The 20,300-nt window shown below is 36.5% G+C and overlaps 2 protein-coding genes and 1 long non-coding RNA gene across 3 annotated transcripts; 2 read left to right on the forward strand and 1 right to left on the reverse strand.

The window, feature by feature from the left end:
• Nucleotides 1–546: 546 nt before the first annotated feature.
• On the reverse strand, nucleotides 547–3,599 carry LOC25483743 (probable fructokinase-7). The gene is given in 9 exon segments (XM_013612447.3): nucleotides 547–855; nucleotides 929–1,045; nucleotides 1,322–1,462; nucleotides 1,581–1,778; nucleotides 1,869–2,078; nucleotides 2,513–2,541; nucleotides 2,544–2,904; nucleotides 2,986–3,135; nucleotides 3,219–3,599. Coding segments are annotated over 9 exon segments (1,692 nt in total). The 5' UTR covers nucleotides 3,579–3,599; the 3' UTR covers nucleotides 547–729.
• A 1,169-nt stretch (nucleotides 3,600–4,768) lies between these two features.
• On the forward strand, nucleotides 4,769–5,489 carry LOC25483744 (uncharacterized). The gene is made up of 3 exons (XR_003013004.2): nucleotides 4,769–5,028; nucleotides 5,181–5,237; nucleotides 5,319–5,489. It is a non-coding gene; the product is annotated as an uncharacterized lncRNA (long non-coding RNA).
• Nucleotides 5,490–6,440: 951 nt separating this feature from the next.
• On the forward strand, nucleotides 6,441–11,174 carry LOC25483745 (ABC transporter D family member 2, chloroplastic). The gene is made up of 5 exons (XM_039827173.1): nucleotides 6,441–6,655; nucleotides 7,881–8,119; nucleotides 8,208–8,514; nucleotides 10,191–10,450; nucleotides 10,754–11,174. The coding sequence occupies exons 2-5, from the start codon at nucleotides 7,952–7,954 to the stop codon at nucleotides 10,928–10,930; spliced, it is 912 nt and encodes a 303-aa protein (XP_039683107.1). The 5' UTR covers nucleotides 6,441–6,655; nucleotides 7,881–7,951; the 3' UTR covers nucleotides 10,931–11,174.
• The last annotated feature ends 9,126 nt before the right edge of the window (nucleotides 11,175–20,300 follow it).

Genomic DNA, 20,300 nt, shown 5'->3' on the forward strand with positions numbered 1-20,300 from the left:
ATGACCTTTTGGTGCATAACTAGGCATGTTCCTCCCATCAATTATTTTGGTGTTTTCTGAATCTTTGCTTCAAGTGTCGTCATGATCTTGCTTCTGATCTTTTGAATTTCAATCATTTGTATCCCTTGATTGTAACTCCGATATTCCTGATCTCCAACCTCAAGTACAGTTGAATTCCATTCTTTTCTTTAACAAGCTTGATCTTTGACTTATCATATGAGAATCAATGTTGAAACAGCAAAACTGAAATTTCTGCTATCACCATTCTGAAGTGCTTATGAATTGCAATTCTGATCTCCTGATCTACATTATGAAGTGCTTCTGATGTCAACTTTGAAGTTTAATTTTATTGAAGAATTTTGTTCCTTATATTGAAATTGATCAACTTCTGATCTCATATTCCCTTCCTTAGAAAGTTTTTCTTCAAGCATTGACGGATTAGAACCCTTAGAAAGTTATTTTACTTTTAATTACACGCGGATTGGTTCTTCAAGCATTAACGTATTGAAATCTTAAGAGTCAAAATGGAAGAAGATAACACAATAATTATGAGTTTAAAATAACAAGATCAAAACATATGTGCGGCTGCTGGCATAATCAAAAGGAAACCCAACTCAACATATTGATCTGTTCTAGCCTGAATGTTGCAGTACAGGACTTCACAAATTAGTGCCTTCAAAACCAAGTCAGAAGGTTAATCACTCACTCTTTGTCAACATATATTACATTTTATAACAGCTGATGTTGCAGGACATCATCTTTTGTAGGTAATGCAGAAATTGCCCCTCTCCTGGTCACCATGATCGCGCCACATACACTGGCGAAATATAACGCCTTCCGGAGACGTTTCTCATCCTGCCACACAAAATAAACACTCACAACTTTTTTCTAAATCAACAACTAGAATGTGTAAAGATATATGAATTACCTTGAAAATACTCGGGTCAGAAGCTATGTAGTAGAGAATCCCACTAACAAATGCATCACCAGCACCAGTTGTGTCAACAGGTTCAACATTTAAACCTCTAACTTTGCCCTTAAAATCCTGCACAAAAATTTAGTAATCACTATTAGCTGAATGCTGGTCACTCACATGACAAGATAGTACTGTGAAATATTAAACCTCGAAGCAAACCTTGCTTATGTTTTACAACTTACCATTCGTCATTGAGTGTCGAAATTGTTAATTTACATTCGACAAGTCACAGCCAACATTTTATTCCACTCATTCGAATAAAGAGCAAAGAAAATAATGAAATGAGGGATTATAAAACCTATTCAGACAATTAAAATATGAGTTAAATGACTTTGGCAAGCTTACGTTGGTGTAATATCTACAACCCTCTGACCCACTGGTAACAATTAGAAGCTTGAGAGTAGGGTGAAAAAGCTTTTTTATTACATCATCATCATCACAAGGATCACCAGCATCAATCAAAAGAGTGATCTCATCTTTGCTGATCTGCAATACATAAGAAATTAACACTTCAGATAGACTCAGGGAAAGAAAATAGAATGACGTGCAATGGCATTTATAAAGTGTATTGCATAAAGTGAAAAACTAGACAAATAAAATTTACCTTTATGACATCGGCTAGATTCCATATGCTCATTATACCTTTTCGAGCAGCCTCGGCTGATGGCCATAGTTCCAATCTGAATTTCGGATCATACGAGAGAATGCAATCACAGGTTTTAGCAAAACTCAAGGCAGCAAGATAAGACGCCTTGCAATGCTCATCAATCAAACCGATGGAACCATAATGGAATATTTTAGCCTGCAATCGGTATTAAATTAAAATTATACAGACTTAAACCATCGGTCTTTATGGCCACATTTTATAAACAGAGATGGAAATTAAAGGCACCTTCTTGATGAGTTTACGATCAACCTCTGAATACAGAAGCATATTAGCACTAGGATTACTGAAAAGCAAGCACTCGCGCTCCCCATCAGCTCTAAGTAAAACATAATGCAATTGGGTGCTGGCATTAGAATCAACCAGCATGCCAGATGTATCAACATTATTTGCCTTTAAAACATCAACCAACGTATACCCAGATTCATCTGGTCCAACCTAAAACACAGATGGTAATGAGTTAAGCTATCATTTTCTCAGCCAACATAGATTCACATCCCTAAAATTCAGAATACTACTGCAAGAAGTATTATTCCTAGGTACAATCTACAAGTAAATACATGATATCTGTAGGAAAATCTTTTAAACTAATTTAATTTAACAATAAGAAAAGGGAAAAAGGTAGAATGTGGTGGAAATGGGAAGTTATGGTTGGTTAGGTTTTAAAAGATATTCCTCAAAATGCATGAACTTTAACCATTACATTCCCAAGCTCACTTTTCAGTGAGTTTATTTGTTTACCTTGAAACACACACACACATGCCATTCAGAAAAGTGTAATCAATTTCAAATAACCCAACACATTACAGATTTCTTAAATATGAAGATTTGAACAAATCAAACATGGAAGTCCTGTAGACATAGATGCACACCTTGCTCATAAATGCAGATGAACCCCCAACTTAGAGATGCCAACTGCCACGTTTGCAATAGCACCACCAAGATCTCTCCAGCAGCAACCAGACGGTTCGTGAATGCAGATGTAATCTACCAACAGTTCATCAAAACAAACAACCAGTCCACCAGTTTTGCTGCAGCCTTCTGTTATGGGAAAATCAGCCTCCTTATTCCGTAAGTTAACAGCAAAACTACCTTTGTTTTCTAGGAAAGTCTGAGTGTGAAAACTATATGTGTAGGGCTTGGACACTTCATCCTTATTACCAGCTTGGACGTCATCATCAACTAATCCTCCTCCCAATACTATAGTATTTTCAGGAAGCATCCGGAAACATCCTTTGGACACGGTTACATTAGAGAATTTGACCTACAAGTAGCAATAGATCCCTGTAAGTCCAATAAGAATATATATATATATATGTATGTATTCAGATGACATGGAAGAAACCTTTAATCCAAGAGGCGCAGAAGAAGGTTGAATGTCTTCAATAGGCCTGAAGTAGTTCTCTACTCCAAAGACTTTATTAACACCATCGGTCATTGACAACGTCAACATCCTACCTTTCCGTGGAGCAATGAGATTCGTAAATTCATCGACCTGCCAATGCATTTGGGTGTGAATAATAAAAGAAGAATACAATCAATTAACTGAATGGAATGGAACGGGATCGAAATTGAAACCTGCAATATGAAGGGACCATCGAGAGTAGTTATCGATGTAGTTGGGAGCATTAAATCATTACGGTTATGGGTAGGAGGAAGTATACCACTACCACAAGAATTGAGATTGGAAAACAGAAACTTCTGGAAACAGATTTCAGCCTTTTCGAGGTCATTCAAGCCATTTATCGAATCCCCTAGTTGGCGAAGACAATCAACAACTTTTTCTCTCTTCAAATAAAACCCTAGTTTGATAAGCTGTTGGTAAATGGGGCAATCGGAGACGTCCGCGACCGTTTTCGAGGGAACTTTTTGATGTTGCGGCAGAGACTGATCTACGACGGCGGCGGCTGTTTTGCTCCTTCTTTTCCCCTTTCCCATGGTTTTGTTTTGCTTTTTTTTTTCTTTTCAGTTGTAAGCTGTGTGTGTGCATATTTCTTCCAATCTTGACGGTTTTGCTTCTTTTCCCCTTTCCCATGGTTTTGCATCTTTTCCCTATCATCGTTTCTTTTTTTTATTTTAAAAATTGACACAGATTATAGATTTACAATCTATCTATTAAAGGAATATCATGCTGCAAGTTTTCCCTAGAATTCACTATGCAAGGAATACCATTTTGTACTGATGGCATTGAAGCGCGGGAAAACCCCAGGTTTTTCAATTTGGTCTGCCAATTACCGTTTTACCCTTTTGGTGGAAAGCATTGGCCTGTGCACACTGCAGAATTGACAAATTTCATTGCTGAATGCTGAAGGTTTGAAATGCGGGGTCATCATTACAAACCCATGTCATCATTAAGTGCTTATGAAATAAGCTAGAAACAGCTTATGGACATGTCATAAGTTGTTTTTATAAGCTTTTCTCAGACAATTTTTCAAGTGTTTATGCAGGTATTTCTGAATGACAGATACCATATGAGAAGTAAGTTCATCCATTTACAGTTCCCAAATTTATTCAAATATTATTTTTTTCCCCTATCATCGTTTTGCATCTTTTCCCTATCGTCGTTTCTTTCTTTTTTTTTTTTAAAATTGACACAGATTATAGATGGTTTAATACATGCGTTGTCCCTTAACTTATTTTTGAATTTCATTTTGATCCCTTAACTTTAAACCGTCTCAATACATGGCTTTGAAGCTTTTGTCGTAGGCAGGCAAGACCATTGTCGCATGCGCAGCTCGCCGAAAGGGCATCAGCTCCAAATTCCTCCTTTTATTTTCAATTAGGTACTTTCTCCCTCTCTCCCTCCCTTTATCTTCCATTTACTTTTGAAAACCTTAACTTCCTCTTTCAATAGTAATCTGGTCCAATTCATCCATCTAGGACTTTAATCAATACAGGTTTCAATCACATGAATCAATGGTTTGATAAAATCAATTTCGACAATATAGTCTGCTGGTAAAATCAAGTGAATCAAGTGATTGTCTGATAAAATTAACAAATGAAATGAATCATTGGTGGTAAAATCAAGTGATTGAACCGGATTACTTTTAAGTGATTGGACCGCAATCAAATGAATCATTGGTGGTATAAGCTGTTCTAATTTTTTTTCCAGAGCATCTTTCTTTTAAGTCCCTTTTTATTCAGTTTTCAATGATTTTCTTAGTCTAATTAATCATTACTTTTAACATTAAAATTGAAAATAAAATGATTTTTGATGTGAAGAGACAAGCATATTCAATTTAGTGTAAAAGAGTAGTATAACAGTGCTAAATTCCTGAAATATATATGCTTGGTTTCTTATTAATTTCATTTGTTTGTTTTTTTTTGGATCAGGGGTTACAAGAACTTGATGAATTATGTAGTATAATGAAGAATGATTTTATGTCAGGTAATTTTATTGTTGTTCTGGTTTACTATGTGGTTTCCTTGCTCTTTTTTTTTAATATCATATTTGCAATATTTGATGATTTTTATTATATACTTTTGAAGTTTTCTATTGCTTTCCTTATGAATTACTTGAAAGAAGATATGTTGTGGCAGAAGCTTGATTGAATGAAGAACATTTGCGCTGCAAAAAATCGTCGTAGAGAATTCGAGGTAATTTATATGCTAATGCAATCTATATTTTGGATTTTCATATTCAGATGTTTGCGCTTAACTATTCGGAGTTGGTTCAAGGTAATTTTTTGCAGAATCGGAGAGAGTTCAAGGTAATTTTCTTCATAATTTGGAGCTGGATTTTGACATGTGGAGTGGACTAATGTTGTGCAACAGAGGTGTTTCAGATTATAGCTGCTACATAGCAGTGTTTCTTCCACCCCAGCATTTTGTGTTTCTTCCACCCCTATTTTTGTTAAATTATGCATTAGCCTTAGTTAACATAACTCCAAAATATATGCTTATAGAATATTTGTTTCTTTATTTTCATATTCAGATATTCGTATAACTATTATATTTTATGTTGTCTATTTATAATGTTCATTTGAAATGTATGTAGTTTCAAAACTATAGGTAATCCTTACAAAAATAAGTTATGAACCATAGTTGTAATCATTGAATAACTGCTTGGGGGATGTCAATTGCATGCTGAATTTTATGTAGTCTCATTCAAGAATATGCAATAAGGGACTGCAATTCAAAATTTAAAATATTGTGTGCAATTGCAATTGTGTTTTGTAGGCTTATCAGTTCAGGATCGCTTCTGCAAGTTACATAGATTTTGCTTCTCAAGGCTCACCGCACTGTTGGTTGTGTTACTTGGTTGGTAACTGTTCTTCGGAATTGGATTGGAGTTATTAAGAAAAGGTTGATTCGTAGACAAGGCGTGGCTGTTGAAAAATGTAAATTGTTGTTTAGAATCATTACTTTGTTTTTGGTGATTTCTTAGACTGTTTTGGATTTTGAGGTTGTTGCTTACACTCAAGGTTGGCATTTTAGGAATACCAATGTGCAATGAGAAAGAGGTATGTCACTAAAATTCTGCGTTTCATTTTTGCTAAGAGATGATGTCTAAGCTACCAGCAAGTTTCCGTGCAACAGTGTCAGTTAATTTGTTTAAGTCGAACGTAGATTTCGCAGATGTCACAAGAGGATACAAATATTTTCCATGTGCTAAAGCTTGAATTAGCATTGTATGGATGTAGATTATAGATATCATTACTTTAGGTTTCTGTTATACACATAGCTTCTTAGTAATTAAAGAAGATAAATATTATTGTAGCATCGGTCTTTATGGCCACATTTTATAAACAGAGATGGAAATTAAAGGCACCTTCTTGATGAGTTTACAATCAACCTCTGAATACAGAAGCATATTAGCACTAGGATTTCTGAAAAGCGAGCACTTGCGCTCCCCATCAGCTCTAAGTAAAACATAATACAATGTGGTGCTGGCATTAGAATCAACCAGCATGCCAGATGTATCAACATTATTTTCCTTTAAAACATCAACCAACGTATACCCAGATTCATCTGGTCCAACCTAAGTGCTTTTTCTGCTGTCATTAATCGGTTAGGTACAACATTCTTTTTCCCTTATCTCATCTTCCCTGTTGCGTTAAAATTTCTTTAAGATATGTGCACATGTGGATGAAGTTACACTCTGTAGAAAAGAGTTTAAGACTGTTTCAGTTGTTTGCGGTTTAGTTCTCATATACACTAATAAATCTCAGAAAAAGAAAAGAAGATATTACAAACTATTAAGAGGTTGTTTGTGAGATAACTGTACTGTCGTTTTCTTTATATACTGTCTTCCTAAAATTTCCCTTTCTATATATGCATGAGTCGTTACGTGCTGACATAATCAAATTCCTAGGAGACAAGATTGCATCGTAAAATTTTTTGTATCAAGTGTTTGATAGTTGGCCCAAATGTTACTAATTAGTTAGAACAGACGTAGTAAGTTAGAAAAGTAGATGCTCTATCCAATTGAAATTATTACTAGGTTAAGGTTTTTTCACAAGGATTAAGAAAAATAATACTCCGTCCATTATTTATATGACCCACTTGAAAAATTAACGGATACTAAGAAAAGTAGTTGTGTAGCCTTAATTTGTCAAAAATATGTTACTTTTACATAATTACCCTTACAATTATTGAAATCATAAGAGAGAAATAGAATTTATGTTTCCCAATGGTAAAATTAAATTGAGGCATTTTTGTAAAAGAAATCATTAACACATGTAAAATTTTGAAAAGGTCTTTCATTAAGGGGCAAGGAAATCTCAAAAGTTTTATAAAAAAAATAAATAAATAGGAAATTACATCATGAGTAGAACAATTTTACTAAATTGTATTTGCGTATTAGCCATTGTCATAATGCTAATGGAATATAGGGACTTGGAAGTGATGTACATAATATTTATTTGAGGGAAAATTTGGGAGAAGAAGATTAATACTACATTGAAACAATAAAATGCAAGTTATTCTGAAATTTTTTATCTCCTTAAATATTCAATTAATTTGAAATGGAGGGAGTAGTGTATATAAAGAATAGGAGAGAAATGATGAAGGGTCGGATTTAACATAAAATAAGAATTCGGGGAGGAAGAGAACTAGATATTTTGAAATGTATATCTGAGAATTTGAGACTTGAAAGAGTTCCATTGTATCATTGGTGGCCTCTTGTACTGTATCACATTCATACTGATCAGGGGTGTTTTTTCAATGAAAATCCATCTGTTCATCCTATTTTTAGTCCATTTCTATAAGATTGGTAATATATTTTTAATATATATGCAGGTGAGTTTGATGATATTTTGGATAGAAGCAACTCTAAATCTCTCTCGGATTCTTTGGAAGACATAGATATTATGTACAGAGACTATACAAGTTCATCTGCATTGGAATCTAATGAATTGACTCCACAAAAGAAACATGAAACGTTACTGGAGATAGATAATTTGATTCTGAAGACACCAAGTGATTCTACACTTATTACAGACTTGTCATTGACAATCAAGGCAAAGGATAATTTACTGGTAAGCAATCAACTTCCCCCTAACTGTAAACATATATAAAAACTGTAGGACTGTACTTATGCATTTTCATATATAAACAATTCAACAGATAACAGGACCAAGTGGAAGTGGCAAAACATCTTTATTAAGAGTTATGGTTGGTCTATGGAGAACCGGAACCGGAAAGATCATATACTATGTAAAAGGTGGGGAAGATGCTGAGAAATCCATTAGTTCAGATGTGAATACTCCTCGTGATATATCTGAAGATCGTGGAAAATCCATCAGCAGAAAATCTGGAATCTTTTTCCTACCTCAAAAGCCGTACATGGTTTTGGGTACTCTTCGTCAACAATTACTTTATCCAACTTGGGGTGATGATCTCGTTCCAACATTGGATAGTGATAAACAAAAAAGTATGTGATTTCTAGTTCCTTTTCCCCTTGTAACTAAATATATTATTTTTAATTCTGTTGTAGACTCCATACCCTTTTTTTATGATTTGCTCTGCCATGTATGTCGACATCTCATTTGCTTAAATACGATTGTTGAGACTACAGCAATAGAGAAATTTTAGGTCTGACATAGGAGATGAGATGCTCAATGACAAGGAAGCGATGGAAGTTCCGCCTTACTGTGGCATTTGGGTTACCTTCATTGCAGCCTCAAACACCATCATTCTGTTGGGTGCGTGGGGCTAGTTTAGCCTTACAAGTCACACAGCATAGAGATATGGACTAACTAGTGTTTCTAAAGTTTGAGCAGTCCTTACCTTACAAATCAGTTTTGTTGGATTGAGTTAGCTCAAATTAAAAGATTGTATCAGAGCGTATCTTAGATCCGTTGTTGGGTTGCCTGCATTGTCCACGCTCCAGCTCCATTGGATCTGAGTGTGTTGGAAGTTCCGCCTTAATGGTGGTCCGCCATTGCGGCATTTGAGTTGTGTTCACTGCAGCACCCAATGCCACCAGTATGCTGGTTATGAGGGGCTAAGTAGTGCCTATAACGCTTGGACTATTCTCACCTTACTAGTCAGTTTTGTAGGGTTGAGTTAAGCTCAACATAAATTTTAAGAGGAAGTATTTTTTCTTGTAAGAATACCAGAAATTATATCGTAATTTTTGTGGGAGTTTTGACAATTATCAGACATTAGGGGGAAAATAATCTGATAAAAAAGTAGATATGATTATGATAGAAATCAACTGATATAGAAGAAAAAAATAGGGAAAATCCCTTTGATTACAGAATAATATTGCAGAACTTATAGGGTCTGCACCTCCCTATTGCCAAAATGGCCCCTTCCCAGTCAAATCCTCAGATGCCCCTCAATCTTCCCATCCCTCCCCTATTTATTCTTAAAACTTAACCTCCCACTACTGACTTAATTAATTATTAATCATAATATAATAATAAACCATAACTGCATAATTAACTACTATAATTATAATAAAACTGACACAATTCTAATAAGATATCCAACAGATTATTATTGAAGAGGTATTATTGGCTGGGTTCTTTTGAAGATGTAACTAGAATGAGCATTGAAGCAAAGAAAACTATTGATGTATTTTTGGTAAACTCTCTTCCTACACAAAGTTAATCTAATAGTTAACTAAGCCGAAAATCTTCATCAAAGAAAAACACACCTTTTTGAATAACTGTAATTGAGATAAATGAAATGGAGATATATCCATACAGAATCTTGCAAAGATATTCTCTTCTAATTCAGTGTACTGTGTTTATCAGACCTGGGTTAATAAGTTTCAGTTAAGTAACTTAAGTTTAGATAAATCAGGATTACTGTATTTGATTCCTGACAGGAACAAATAAAATCAAGATAATTCTCAGGAGCATTAACCTCAAGGTTGCAACATGTTCTTATCAAGTATTATCCATCATTCCTAAAAATATTGTCTTGCCAAATTATCATTGAAGTTCTGAATTAATCACATAAATAAGTCAAAGAAAAACTATTATGTTATCCGATTAAATAGAAAGTTCATTTACCTGACTGATACCACCGTTGATATTATTAGTATGTTAGCAGGAATGGTGTGTATAATTTCCTGATTGACTGAAAATTGTTGTGCAGATGTGCTTCCTTTCTTGTCGAATTCAGATGATATGAATAGTGAACTTATGAAGCCAAAAACAGACGAGCTGATAAAGATCTTCGAGGATGTCCGTCTTGGCTACATATTACCTCGATTTGGGTTGGATTCAACACATGAATGGTCTAGTGTTCTCTCTCTGGGAGAACAGCAACGTCTTGCATTTGCTCGTCTTTTGCTTTTAAAACCTCAACTAGCTCTACTGGATGAATCGACAAGCGCACTTGATGAACCCAATGAGGTATTCTTGAACTCCAAGTTAATTTGACAGATTTGTAAATGTGATATGAATATGGAAGTTCTTGTTTAGTAATTTTATCATTCATTTACATTCCTTCTATTATAGACACCATAAGGCTATAAAAAAGTTTTACACTGACAATACATATGCACTTAAATTCTTGATTTAATTAAAATGATTTAGAGAGAACTTTTGAGCGTTCTTGTAAAAGGATCCATAAGAGTAAAAACGATTAATTAATATCATAATTATATATCGCTTCATGTGGTAATGATTCGTTTTCTTATGTTTTTTGTGTTACAGGTTTATTTGTACAAAAAGATTGCAGCAGCAGGCATAACATACATTAGTGTTGGCCATCGGTCAACCTTATCCAACTTCCACGACAGAATCCTATGCATATCTACAACCGATTCAAACAATGAACAACCAAATTGGCACATCGAACCCACTAGACGTGAATCCTCTTTAAAAGTTTAGAAATGTATGATTGTTGCAGGGTTTTGGTATTGACATCTATGCTCCAAATTCATTGAACCATAATTTCCCGGAGTACGGATGTCATCATATAGATTTTCCCAGGAAACTTGTTATTGTTATAACCTTTAATTTTTATATACAGATCCATAGAAACACTCATAGAATGCTTTTTATAAATTTAGGCTTGCTGTTCTTTTCACAACAAAATTGAACCGATGTATCTAAAGAGAGATTCGTGTGTTAATTTTGTGCATCCAATTTAAATGCACTAAGCTGTAAATTATTGTCATATTTATTGATAATATGCATTATAGGAGAAATTCTAATATGCACCACATTCATGAGTGGTTTATCGTGGAATAGTACTTGAACAATGTTTAAAACTTCAAACATCACACACTGTCATCTCTTGATAGTAGATGTTAGTGACTTAATTGATACCGGTTTGATTAAGACAACAAAAAACATGTTGCTCATATTTAACCGACTTCAATCAAGTTTAACCGTAAATATGAAAAATAAAAAGACTCCAAGAGTCTGATGTGGTTGTGTCTCCTCCTGCTCTATCTCTACCTGTTGGAATTGGCTTCAAATTTGTGGTCTGGAAGAACAGAGCAATCGTGACACGATTTGGTAATCGTGACACGATTTGAGATGCCGTGAGCCAAGTTTGCAGGATGCAAAATCGTGGCACGATCTTGGGAAATCGTGACACGATCCAGAAACTTGCTGGTTAAGTATCTCTGATAAGGACTGGTCAACCTGGGGACTGTTGCAGATCGTGACACGATCTAGGGAAATCGTGGCACGATTTCTTCAGGGGAGGACTAGTATTTATTGTGTTCTTGTGCTTTTTGAAGACAACCTTAAGAGAGCTTAAGAGAGAAATCTTGGAGATCAAAGAGGGGATCCTATGGGGTGTGTGCCTTTGATGAGAGAGTTTCTTAGGTTGGGAAAAACATTGTAATCACCTTGGGATTTAGGGTTCATAGTGTGAGAGTGGGAAAATACCAAAGGGTAGCTCTAGGGTTTGTTCATGTGTAAAGCTTGATAAGCTAAAGTCTTGTAACCTTTTGTAACACTTTCTCATATTGGATTGGAGAGCTGCTCTCTCCCCCAGATTAGGCCATATTGGCTGAACTGGGTCAACAATCTTGCTCGGTGTTTTGTTCTTTCCTTTTACCGTTTATCTTGTTTATGCTTGTTAGCTCTTTGTGTGGTTTTGCTATACACTAGCTTAGGGCTGTTTGTTGTTGTTTGCTTGGAAGCCATTTGTTCTCATTGATTATCACTATCACTTGCTCCACACATCATTGGTTTATTTCATTGGTGTGAAGGTTCGTTTGTAGAACCGGATTCACAACAATTGGCGCCCACCGTGGGGCATAGGCGTGATTGTTAGTTGGTATCATGGGGTCAAAGTGGGACATCGAGAAGTTCACCGGAAGTAATGATTTCGGGTTGTGGAAGGTTAAGATGCAAGCGGTTTTGACACAACAAAAGTGTGTAGAAGCATTGAAAGGTGAAGCGGCGATGCCGGCAACCTTGACACAAGAGGAGAAGCGTGAGATGGTAGACAAGGCAAAGAGTGTCATTGTCTTATGTCTCGGAGATAAGGTCTTAAGGGATGTCGCGAGGGAAGCTACTGCGGCATCGATGTGGGCAAAGTTGGAGTCATTGTATATGACGAAATCTTTGGCTCATAGGCAACTCTTGAAGCAACAACTCTATTCATTCAAGATGGTGGAGTCTAAATCGATCTCGGAGCAACTAACGGAGTTTAACAAGATTCTTGATGATTTGGCCAACATTGAAGTTAACATGGAAGATGAGGATAAGGCTTTGTTGTTACTTTGTTCATTACCAAAGTCCTTTGAGCATTTCAAGGATACCATCCTTTATGGTAAGGAGGGCACTACTACTTTGGAGGAGGTCCAAGCGGCTTTGAGAACCAAAGAATTGACCAAGTTCAAGGACATGAGGGTTGATGAAGGTAGTGAAGGCTTGAATGTTACAAGAGGGAGGAATGAGCATAGAGGAAAAGGCAAAGGGAAATCAAGATCCAAGTCTAGGTCCAAGGGCTTTGACAAATCAAAGTATAAATGCTTTCTTTGTCACAAGCAAGGTCATTTCAAGAAAGATTGTCCGGATAAGGGGGCGATGGTAGTCCTTCGGTTCAAGTTGCGGAGGCTTCAAATGAAGAAGGTTATGAGAGTGCGGGTGCACTAGTGGTAACAAGTTGGGAACCGGAGAAGAGTTGGGTTTTGGACTCGGGATGCTCTTATCACATGTGTCATAGAAAGGAATATTTTGAGACTTTGATTCTAAAAGAAGGAGGAGTTGTTCGACTCGGAAATAACAAAGCTTGCAAAGTCCAAGGCATGGGCAACGTTCGTCTAAAGATGTTTGATGGTCGTGAATTCCTTTTAAGGGATGTGAGGTTTGTTCCCGAACTTAAGCGTAATTTAATTTCCCTAAGCATGTTTGATAATCTAGGTTATTGCACTAGAATAGAGCATGGGGTTTGTAAAATTTCGCATGGTGCATTAATTACGGTAAAAGGGTCTAGAATGAATGGTTTATACATTTTAGATGGTTCCATAGTAATTGGTAATGCATCGGTAGCTAGTGTTGCATCTCATAATAATTCTGAATTGTGGCATTTGAGATTGGGGCATGTTAGTGAGAGGGGTTTAGTTGAACTAGCTAAACAAGGTTTGCTAGGGAAAGATAAATTGGACAAGCTAGAATTTTGTGAACATTGCATACTAGGCAAACAACATAGGGTGAAGTTTGGAAGTGGCATGCATCATTCTAGTAGACCTTTTGAGTATGTGCATTCGGATCTTTGGGGTCCTTCTAAGACTCCTACTCATGGGGGAGGTTCCTATTTTCTTTCTATCATTGATGATTATTCTAGGAGAGTGTGGGTCTTTGTTTTGAAAAACAAAAGTGATACCTTTGAAAAGTTCAAAGAATGGCACACTCTCATAGAAAATCAAATGGGAACTAAACTAAAAGGTTTAAGAACTGACAATGGCCTGGAGTTTGTTTCAGAGCAGTTTAATGAGTTTTGCAGGTTGAAAGGAATCAAGAGGCATAGAACCGTACCAAGAACACCGCAACAAAATGGTCTTGCGGAACGCATGAATAGGACTCTTTTGGAGCGTGTGAGGTGTATGATCCTAAGAGCTGGGTTACCTAAGAGTTTCTGGGGTGAAGCCGTGACAACGGCTGCTTATGTGATCAATAGATGTCCATCAACGGGAATAGACTTCAAGACACCTATGGAGGTATGGAGTGGGAAACCGGCGGATTACTCCTCTTTGAAGGTTTTCGGAGCTTTGGCATATGCGCATATCAAGCAAGACAAGCTTGAGCCTAGAGCTTTGAAATGTGTCTTCATTGGTTATCCGGAAGGTGTGAAGGGGTACAAGTTGTGGAAATTGAAATCTAGTGGAGGATCAAGAGTCTTGATAAGTAGGGATGTTACCTTTGATGAGACCCGGATGGGGATGAAGTGTAAAGACCTAGAGACTCAAGTACCGGAAACTATGGTGGAGAAAACTCAGTTTGAGGTGGAGCTTCCAAATGAAGAAGAAGAAGATGTAGAAGATGAAGCTTCAACTTCGGATACAAGTGGAACTCAACCGGTAGTGGATCCTGAGTATCTATTGGCAAGAGATAGAGAAAGAAGGACCATTACGGCTCCTAAGAGATTCGCTTATGCGGACTTGGTGTGTTTTGCTCTAAATGCGGCGGAAGATGTGCAAGACTCGGAGCCTAGAAACTTCAAGGAGGCATTTGAGAGCAAAGAGAGCAAGTATTGGTTGAAGGCGGTGAATGAAGAAATGGATTCATTGGAAAGGAACCAAACTTGGAAACTTGTGAAGCTACCTAATCACCAAAGGGTAGTTGGATGCAAGTGGATCTTCAAGAAAAAGGATGGCATTCCGGGTGTTGAAGGTCCAAGGTATAAAGCAAGACTTGTGGCAAAGGGTTTCACTCAAGTGGAGGGGATCGACTACAACGAGATCTTTTCACCGGTGGTGAAGCATTGTTCCATAAGGATACTTATGGCTATTGTGAATCAATTCAATCTTGAGTTGGAACAAATGGATGTGAAGACCGCTTTCTTACATGGTGACCTTGAAGAGACAATCTACATGGAGCAACCGGAAGGTTTTGTGGAGGACAAGTCTAAGGTGTGTCTTTTAAAGAAATCTTTGTATGGGTTGAAGCAAAGCCCTAGGCAATGGTATCGTCGGTTTGATGAGTTTCTTTTGAAGACCGGTTTTGTGAGAAGAGGATATGATTCTTGTGTGTACATGTTGAACAAGAGTGAGAAAGTCATTCTCTATCTTCTTTTATATGTGGATGATATCTTGATGGCGAGCTCTAGCAAGGATGAGATTATGAAGCTCAAGGAGAGGTTAAATGGTGAATTTGAGATGAAAGATCTTGGTCCGGCAAAGAGAGTTCTTGGGATTGATATCGTGAGGAATCGTGACAAAGGCGAACTTTTCTTATCTCAACTTGGTTATTTGAAGAAGGTGGTGGAGCGTTTTAGAATGTCAAACTCTAAAACCGTGAGCACTCCCTTGGGTCACCACACAAAGTTGTCCATACAACAATGTCCTCAATCCGAGGATGAGAAGCAATTGATGGAAGGTACTCCCTATGCAAGTGGGGTTGGAAGCATCATGTATGGAATGGTTTGTAGTAGGCCGGACTTGGCTTATGCGGTTAGCATTGTGAGTCGGTTTATGGCAAATCCGGAAATTGTGCACTGGCAAGCTTTGAAGTGGGTTTTGAGGTATTTGAATGGGTCGTTGAAGGGCGGTTTGAAGTACACAAGGGCAGCTCAAGATGAAGACGCTTTGGAGGGGTATGTTGATGCGGATTATGCGGGCAACGTGGACACTAGAAAATCCTTGTCGGGATTTGTGTTTACTCTTTATGGCACGGCGATTAGTTGGAAGGCAAATCAACAATCCGTGGTGGCATTATCTACAACTCAAGCGGAGTACATCGCACTTGTTGAAGGTGTGAAGGAGGCCATATGGTTGAAAGGGATGATTGGTGAGTTAGGAATTACTCAAGAATGTGTGAAGATACATTGTGATAGTCAAAGTGCCATTCACTTGGCAAATCATCAAGTGTATCATGAAAGGACAAAGCACATTGACATTCGCCTGCACTTTGTCAGAGACATGATTGAAACAAAAGAGATTGTGGTTGAGAAGGTGGCATCGGAGGAGAATCCGGCGGATGTGTTCACCAAGTCATTGCCTCGATCAAGATTCAAGCATTGCTTGGACTTGATCAAGTTTGTCGAAGAGTAATTCCCTTTTGGAGAGAGCAGCATGGTGGTTGATGGTTAAACTGACATCACCACCAAATTAGAAGTCAAGGTGGAGAAATGTTGGAATTGGCTTCAAATTTGTGGTCTGGAAGAACAGAGCAATCGTGACACGATTTGGTAATCGTGACACGATTTGAGATGCCGTGAGCCAAGTTTGTAGGATGCAAAATCGTGGCACGATCTTGGGAAATCGTGACACGATCCAGAAACTTGTTGGTTAAGTATCTCTGATAAGGACTGGTCAACCTAGGGACCGTTGCAGATCGTGACACGATCTAGGGAAATCGTGGCACGATTTCTTCAGGGGAGGACTAGTATTTATTGTGTTCTTGTGCTTTTTGAAGACAACCTTAAGAGAGCTTAAGAGAGAAATCTTGGAGATCAAAGAGGGGATCCTATGGGGTGTGTGCCTTTGATGAGAGAGTTTCTTAGGTTGGGAAAAACATTGTAATCACCTTGGGATTTAGGGTTCATAGTGTGAGAGTGGGAAAATACCAAAGGGTAGCTCTAGGGTTTGTTCATGTGTAAAGCTTGATAAGCTAGAGTCTTGTAACCTTTTGTAACACTTTCTCATATTGGATTGGAGAGCTGCTCTCTCCCCCAGATTAGGCCATATTGGCTGAACTGGGTCAACAATCTTGCTCGGTGTTTTGTTCTTTCCTTTTACCGTTTATCTTGTTTATGTTTGTTAGCTCTTTGTGTGGTTTTGCTATACACTAGCTTAGGGCTGTTTGTTGTTGTTTGCTTGGAAGCCATTTGTTCTCATTGATTATCACTATCGCTTGCTCCACACATCATTGGTTTATTTCATTGGTGTGAAGGTTCGTTTGTAGAACCGGATTCACAACACTACCCAATGCACTTCTTGATGTGGCACAAATGGTTCCTCTCTCTCGGCTCTGAGCTGCATCTGACGCTCCTGCCTAGCAGAGGCAGCCGTCAACACCCTGTTCCCCCTAATGCAGTTGACGTGTCTGTCCATCTCTGAAACATGGATAAAGTCATACAAAAAATAAGCATTTTCCTAACTCTCAACACATTTCGGATTTTAGAATTCAAAATAATGAAGAACATTGTTTTGGATTTTAAACTTGTTCTTAACTTACGTAGAAACACAAACTATTTTTCTACTACCAAAATTCAAGTATAAAGAAGTTGAAAAAGAGCAAAGATTTATTTTGGTCCCAAGAAAATTCTCGAGCCCCAATTTAGTTTCTGAGAAAAAATAAAAATAACTTTAAGTCGCAAAGAAAAATAAATCGAGACAACTTAGTCTCAATCTTCTTTACTCTTTGATTGGTTGATGAAGAAAAGATAAAGAAAATGCATGGAAAATAAAGCTTCGTTGTCATACTATAACATGATAACTCTCATCACGTACTTGTGGTTTATGTCAAAGATTCTCTATAAAATTTGTGATGGTCGTGACTTATTAATGTTCCTTTTTATATAATTTGATTTGATAGGATGATGATGTCAAAAAAAAAAATTATTTCATTGAGTAATATAATGTTTGTCAAATTAATTCACTTTCATTTTATTTCTCACGTTGCTGTTTCGATATGAATGTAGTCATGTACCGTCCAATTACAATTATAATTTTATGAAATTAACTTAAACTATGGTAAGATGATAGAAGAATCAAGATACATAAGGGAGAAAGAAGAATAGAGCGTATTATTACATTATGCTCTTCAATCTTATTTACAAATTACAATGATATATAACTCATTTATATCCAACTCATCAGAAAATTTAGGAGAGGTAGATCCTCTTTAAGGTTAGAGCATACAACAAGCCTCAAGTAGAAAAACCACCAAAGATTTAATTTTCCTGTCAACTTTGTTCAGTTATGCATGTTCAACCAACCCCAATTTGATGAATCATAAGTATCAAACTACAAGTTTATGAGGTAAAAACCTATTTGGATAAATAACTAAATTAAACAATTATAGTATAACCACTTATCTTATGATAAGTGATTATGTATATTCCTTTTAAAACATCTAGTTTCTGCTTTGTTGTGAATGTTGTCATATGTAATTCATATATAATAGAATAATCAAGATACATAAGGTCAGGGGTGGCCCTGAGTATGGGCCAAGGAGATGGCAACCCAGGGCACCATACTTTTAGAGGCAACAAAAATTTATCTGGTCAAATTTTCATTTGACATTATGCAAAAAATCACTTATCATATGAGTTAAAAATGAAAATTTGTCAAATGAAAATTTGAAATTATATATATTTATTATATATATTATTCAAGGCCACAAATTTGATCAAACTTGAGAGTCACAAATTCCCACTTGATTGCTTAATTTCATCACATCGATTAAAGGTTCACCATTACAATTTTTGTTATGATAACGGCAGAAAAAGTAAATCCCAACAGAGTCATCACAAAGTTTGGGAAGCCCTATGAATTGGTTTAATTAGCCGTAAGAGAAAAGAACAAAGAGGAAATTGTATGTGTCTCACTTTAGATGTTTTTTAATTTGATAAATAGGAGCCATTAGATTAATTTAATTTAGTGGTTGAGATTTGGTGTAAGTCTACATCTGATGTCAACGGATTCTAACTCTCTTTTTATATATATTTGGATTAGTTAAGTCTAAGTTTTTTTTTTTTGAAAAGGCTAAACAAATATGTTAAAAATCAACAACCGCTCCTTTAGTACAAGGCGTACCAAAAGAAACTAAAAGATCCAGATATTTACAAGGAAAGACTCAAGCTACCACAAGGTAGCCATGAAATACCAAAATTATGTCACAACCAAAAAACATAACAAAGTTTTTAACCTTCAAGTCGTGCAATCAAAATCGAAGAGAACATAATACAATTTTAACCATCAATAAGCTTGGAGTTTTACCTTTTTCAATAAAGAGATAAGTTGTTCCGTCTTATTATGAAAAAGTCTCCTGTTGACAATTCTTCCAAATAATAGAAAGAACCGATATCCACATTATATTAAAAGCCTAATGAAACTTGTTAAAGAAGCCCCCAAGACTATCAAACTGAAAAAAGTGATCAACTAACGAACCATGAAAAGTCGTCGAAATGCCTAACCAACCAGATGTCAAGAGCCAGAGTTGGCCATAAGTAGCACAAGAAAAGATCAAATGATCCCGATCCTCCACTAAGTTGCACGCAACCAAGTACAAGGTGTCAGGATAATCTAAAATATTTCTCCTAAACAAATTCATCTTTGTTGCTAATCTGTTCAAGAACAAATGCCAGGTAAAAATATTGATCTTAAGCGGCACTTGCTTAAGCCACAACACATGATTAAACCCTTCATTAACAACAACTTCAGTAGTAGTCAAAGTTATAAGCGCTTTTGACCGTGTATCGTTGTGAAGAATGACGCTTCTAAATCCACCTATCAACCACACCAACCTGCAAACAACAAGTTGTTGGAACAAAATATGTTTAACATTAACCTTTGAGAGTTTTGATGATAACAAGGTATTAAAAATTGTCAATTGGATATGCTAATATTTGTTCAAGTGTACAGGACCATTGACAAAAATTGACATCTTAAAAAGGTCTTGGAAGAACAATAGAAAGCAAAGGATGTTGGAACAAAATGTGTTTAACATTAACCCTTAAGAGTTTTGATGATAACAAAGTATTAAAAATTGTTCATTGGATATGCTAATATTTGTTCAAGTGTACAGGACTATAGACAAAATTTGATATCTTAAAAAGGTCTTGGAAGAACAATAGAGAGCAAAGGAATCAACAAAAAGGGAAGCTTAAAGCGTCTGAAGAAAACTGCTCCTGAAGATAAAGCGCTCCTGAAGACAAAGTACTCCTGAAGTGATGACGTCATCAGAAGCAAGTTCATTAGAAGCCAGTTCATCAAAAGCAAGTTTATCAGAAGCTGAGAATCACTAGAAGCTGCGCAGTTCATCAGAAGATGCAACTTAAAGCTTCAAAAGCTGTTTAACGGATTCAAACTCGTCTAAAGATTGCAGAAGACTGGAAAAGTGAAGCAGCGAC

Source organism: Medicago truncatula, chromosome 1, assembly GCF_003473485.1.
Source record: "Medicago truncatula cultivar Jemalong A17 chromosome 1, MtrunA17r5.0-ANR, whole genome shotgun sequence".
Taxonomy (NCBI): Eukaryota; Viridiplantae; Streptophyta; class Magnoliopsida; order Fabales; family Fabaceae; genus Medicago; species Medicago truncatula.

Bases quoted from the DNA above. Each gene is read 5' to 3' on its own strand.
- LOC25483745 (XM_039827173.1), top strand. From the start codon at position 7,952: ATGTACAGAGACTATACAAGTTCATCTGCATTGGAATCTAATGAATTG. The intron at 8,120-8,207 runs GTAAGCAATCAA...ACAATTCAACAG, and splicing joins AGGCAAAGGATAATTTACTG to ATAACAGGACCAAGTGGAAG. The intron at 10,451-10,753 runs GTATTCTTGAAC...TTTGTGTTACAG, and splicing joins CACTTGATGAACCCAATGAG to GTTTATTTGTACAAAAAGAT.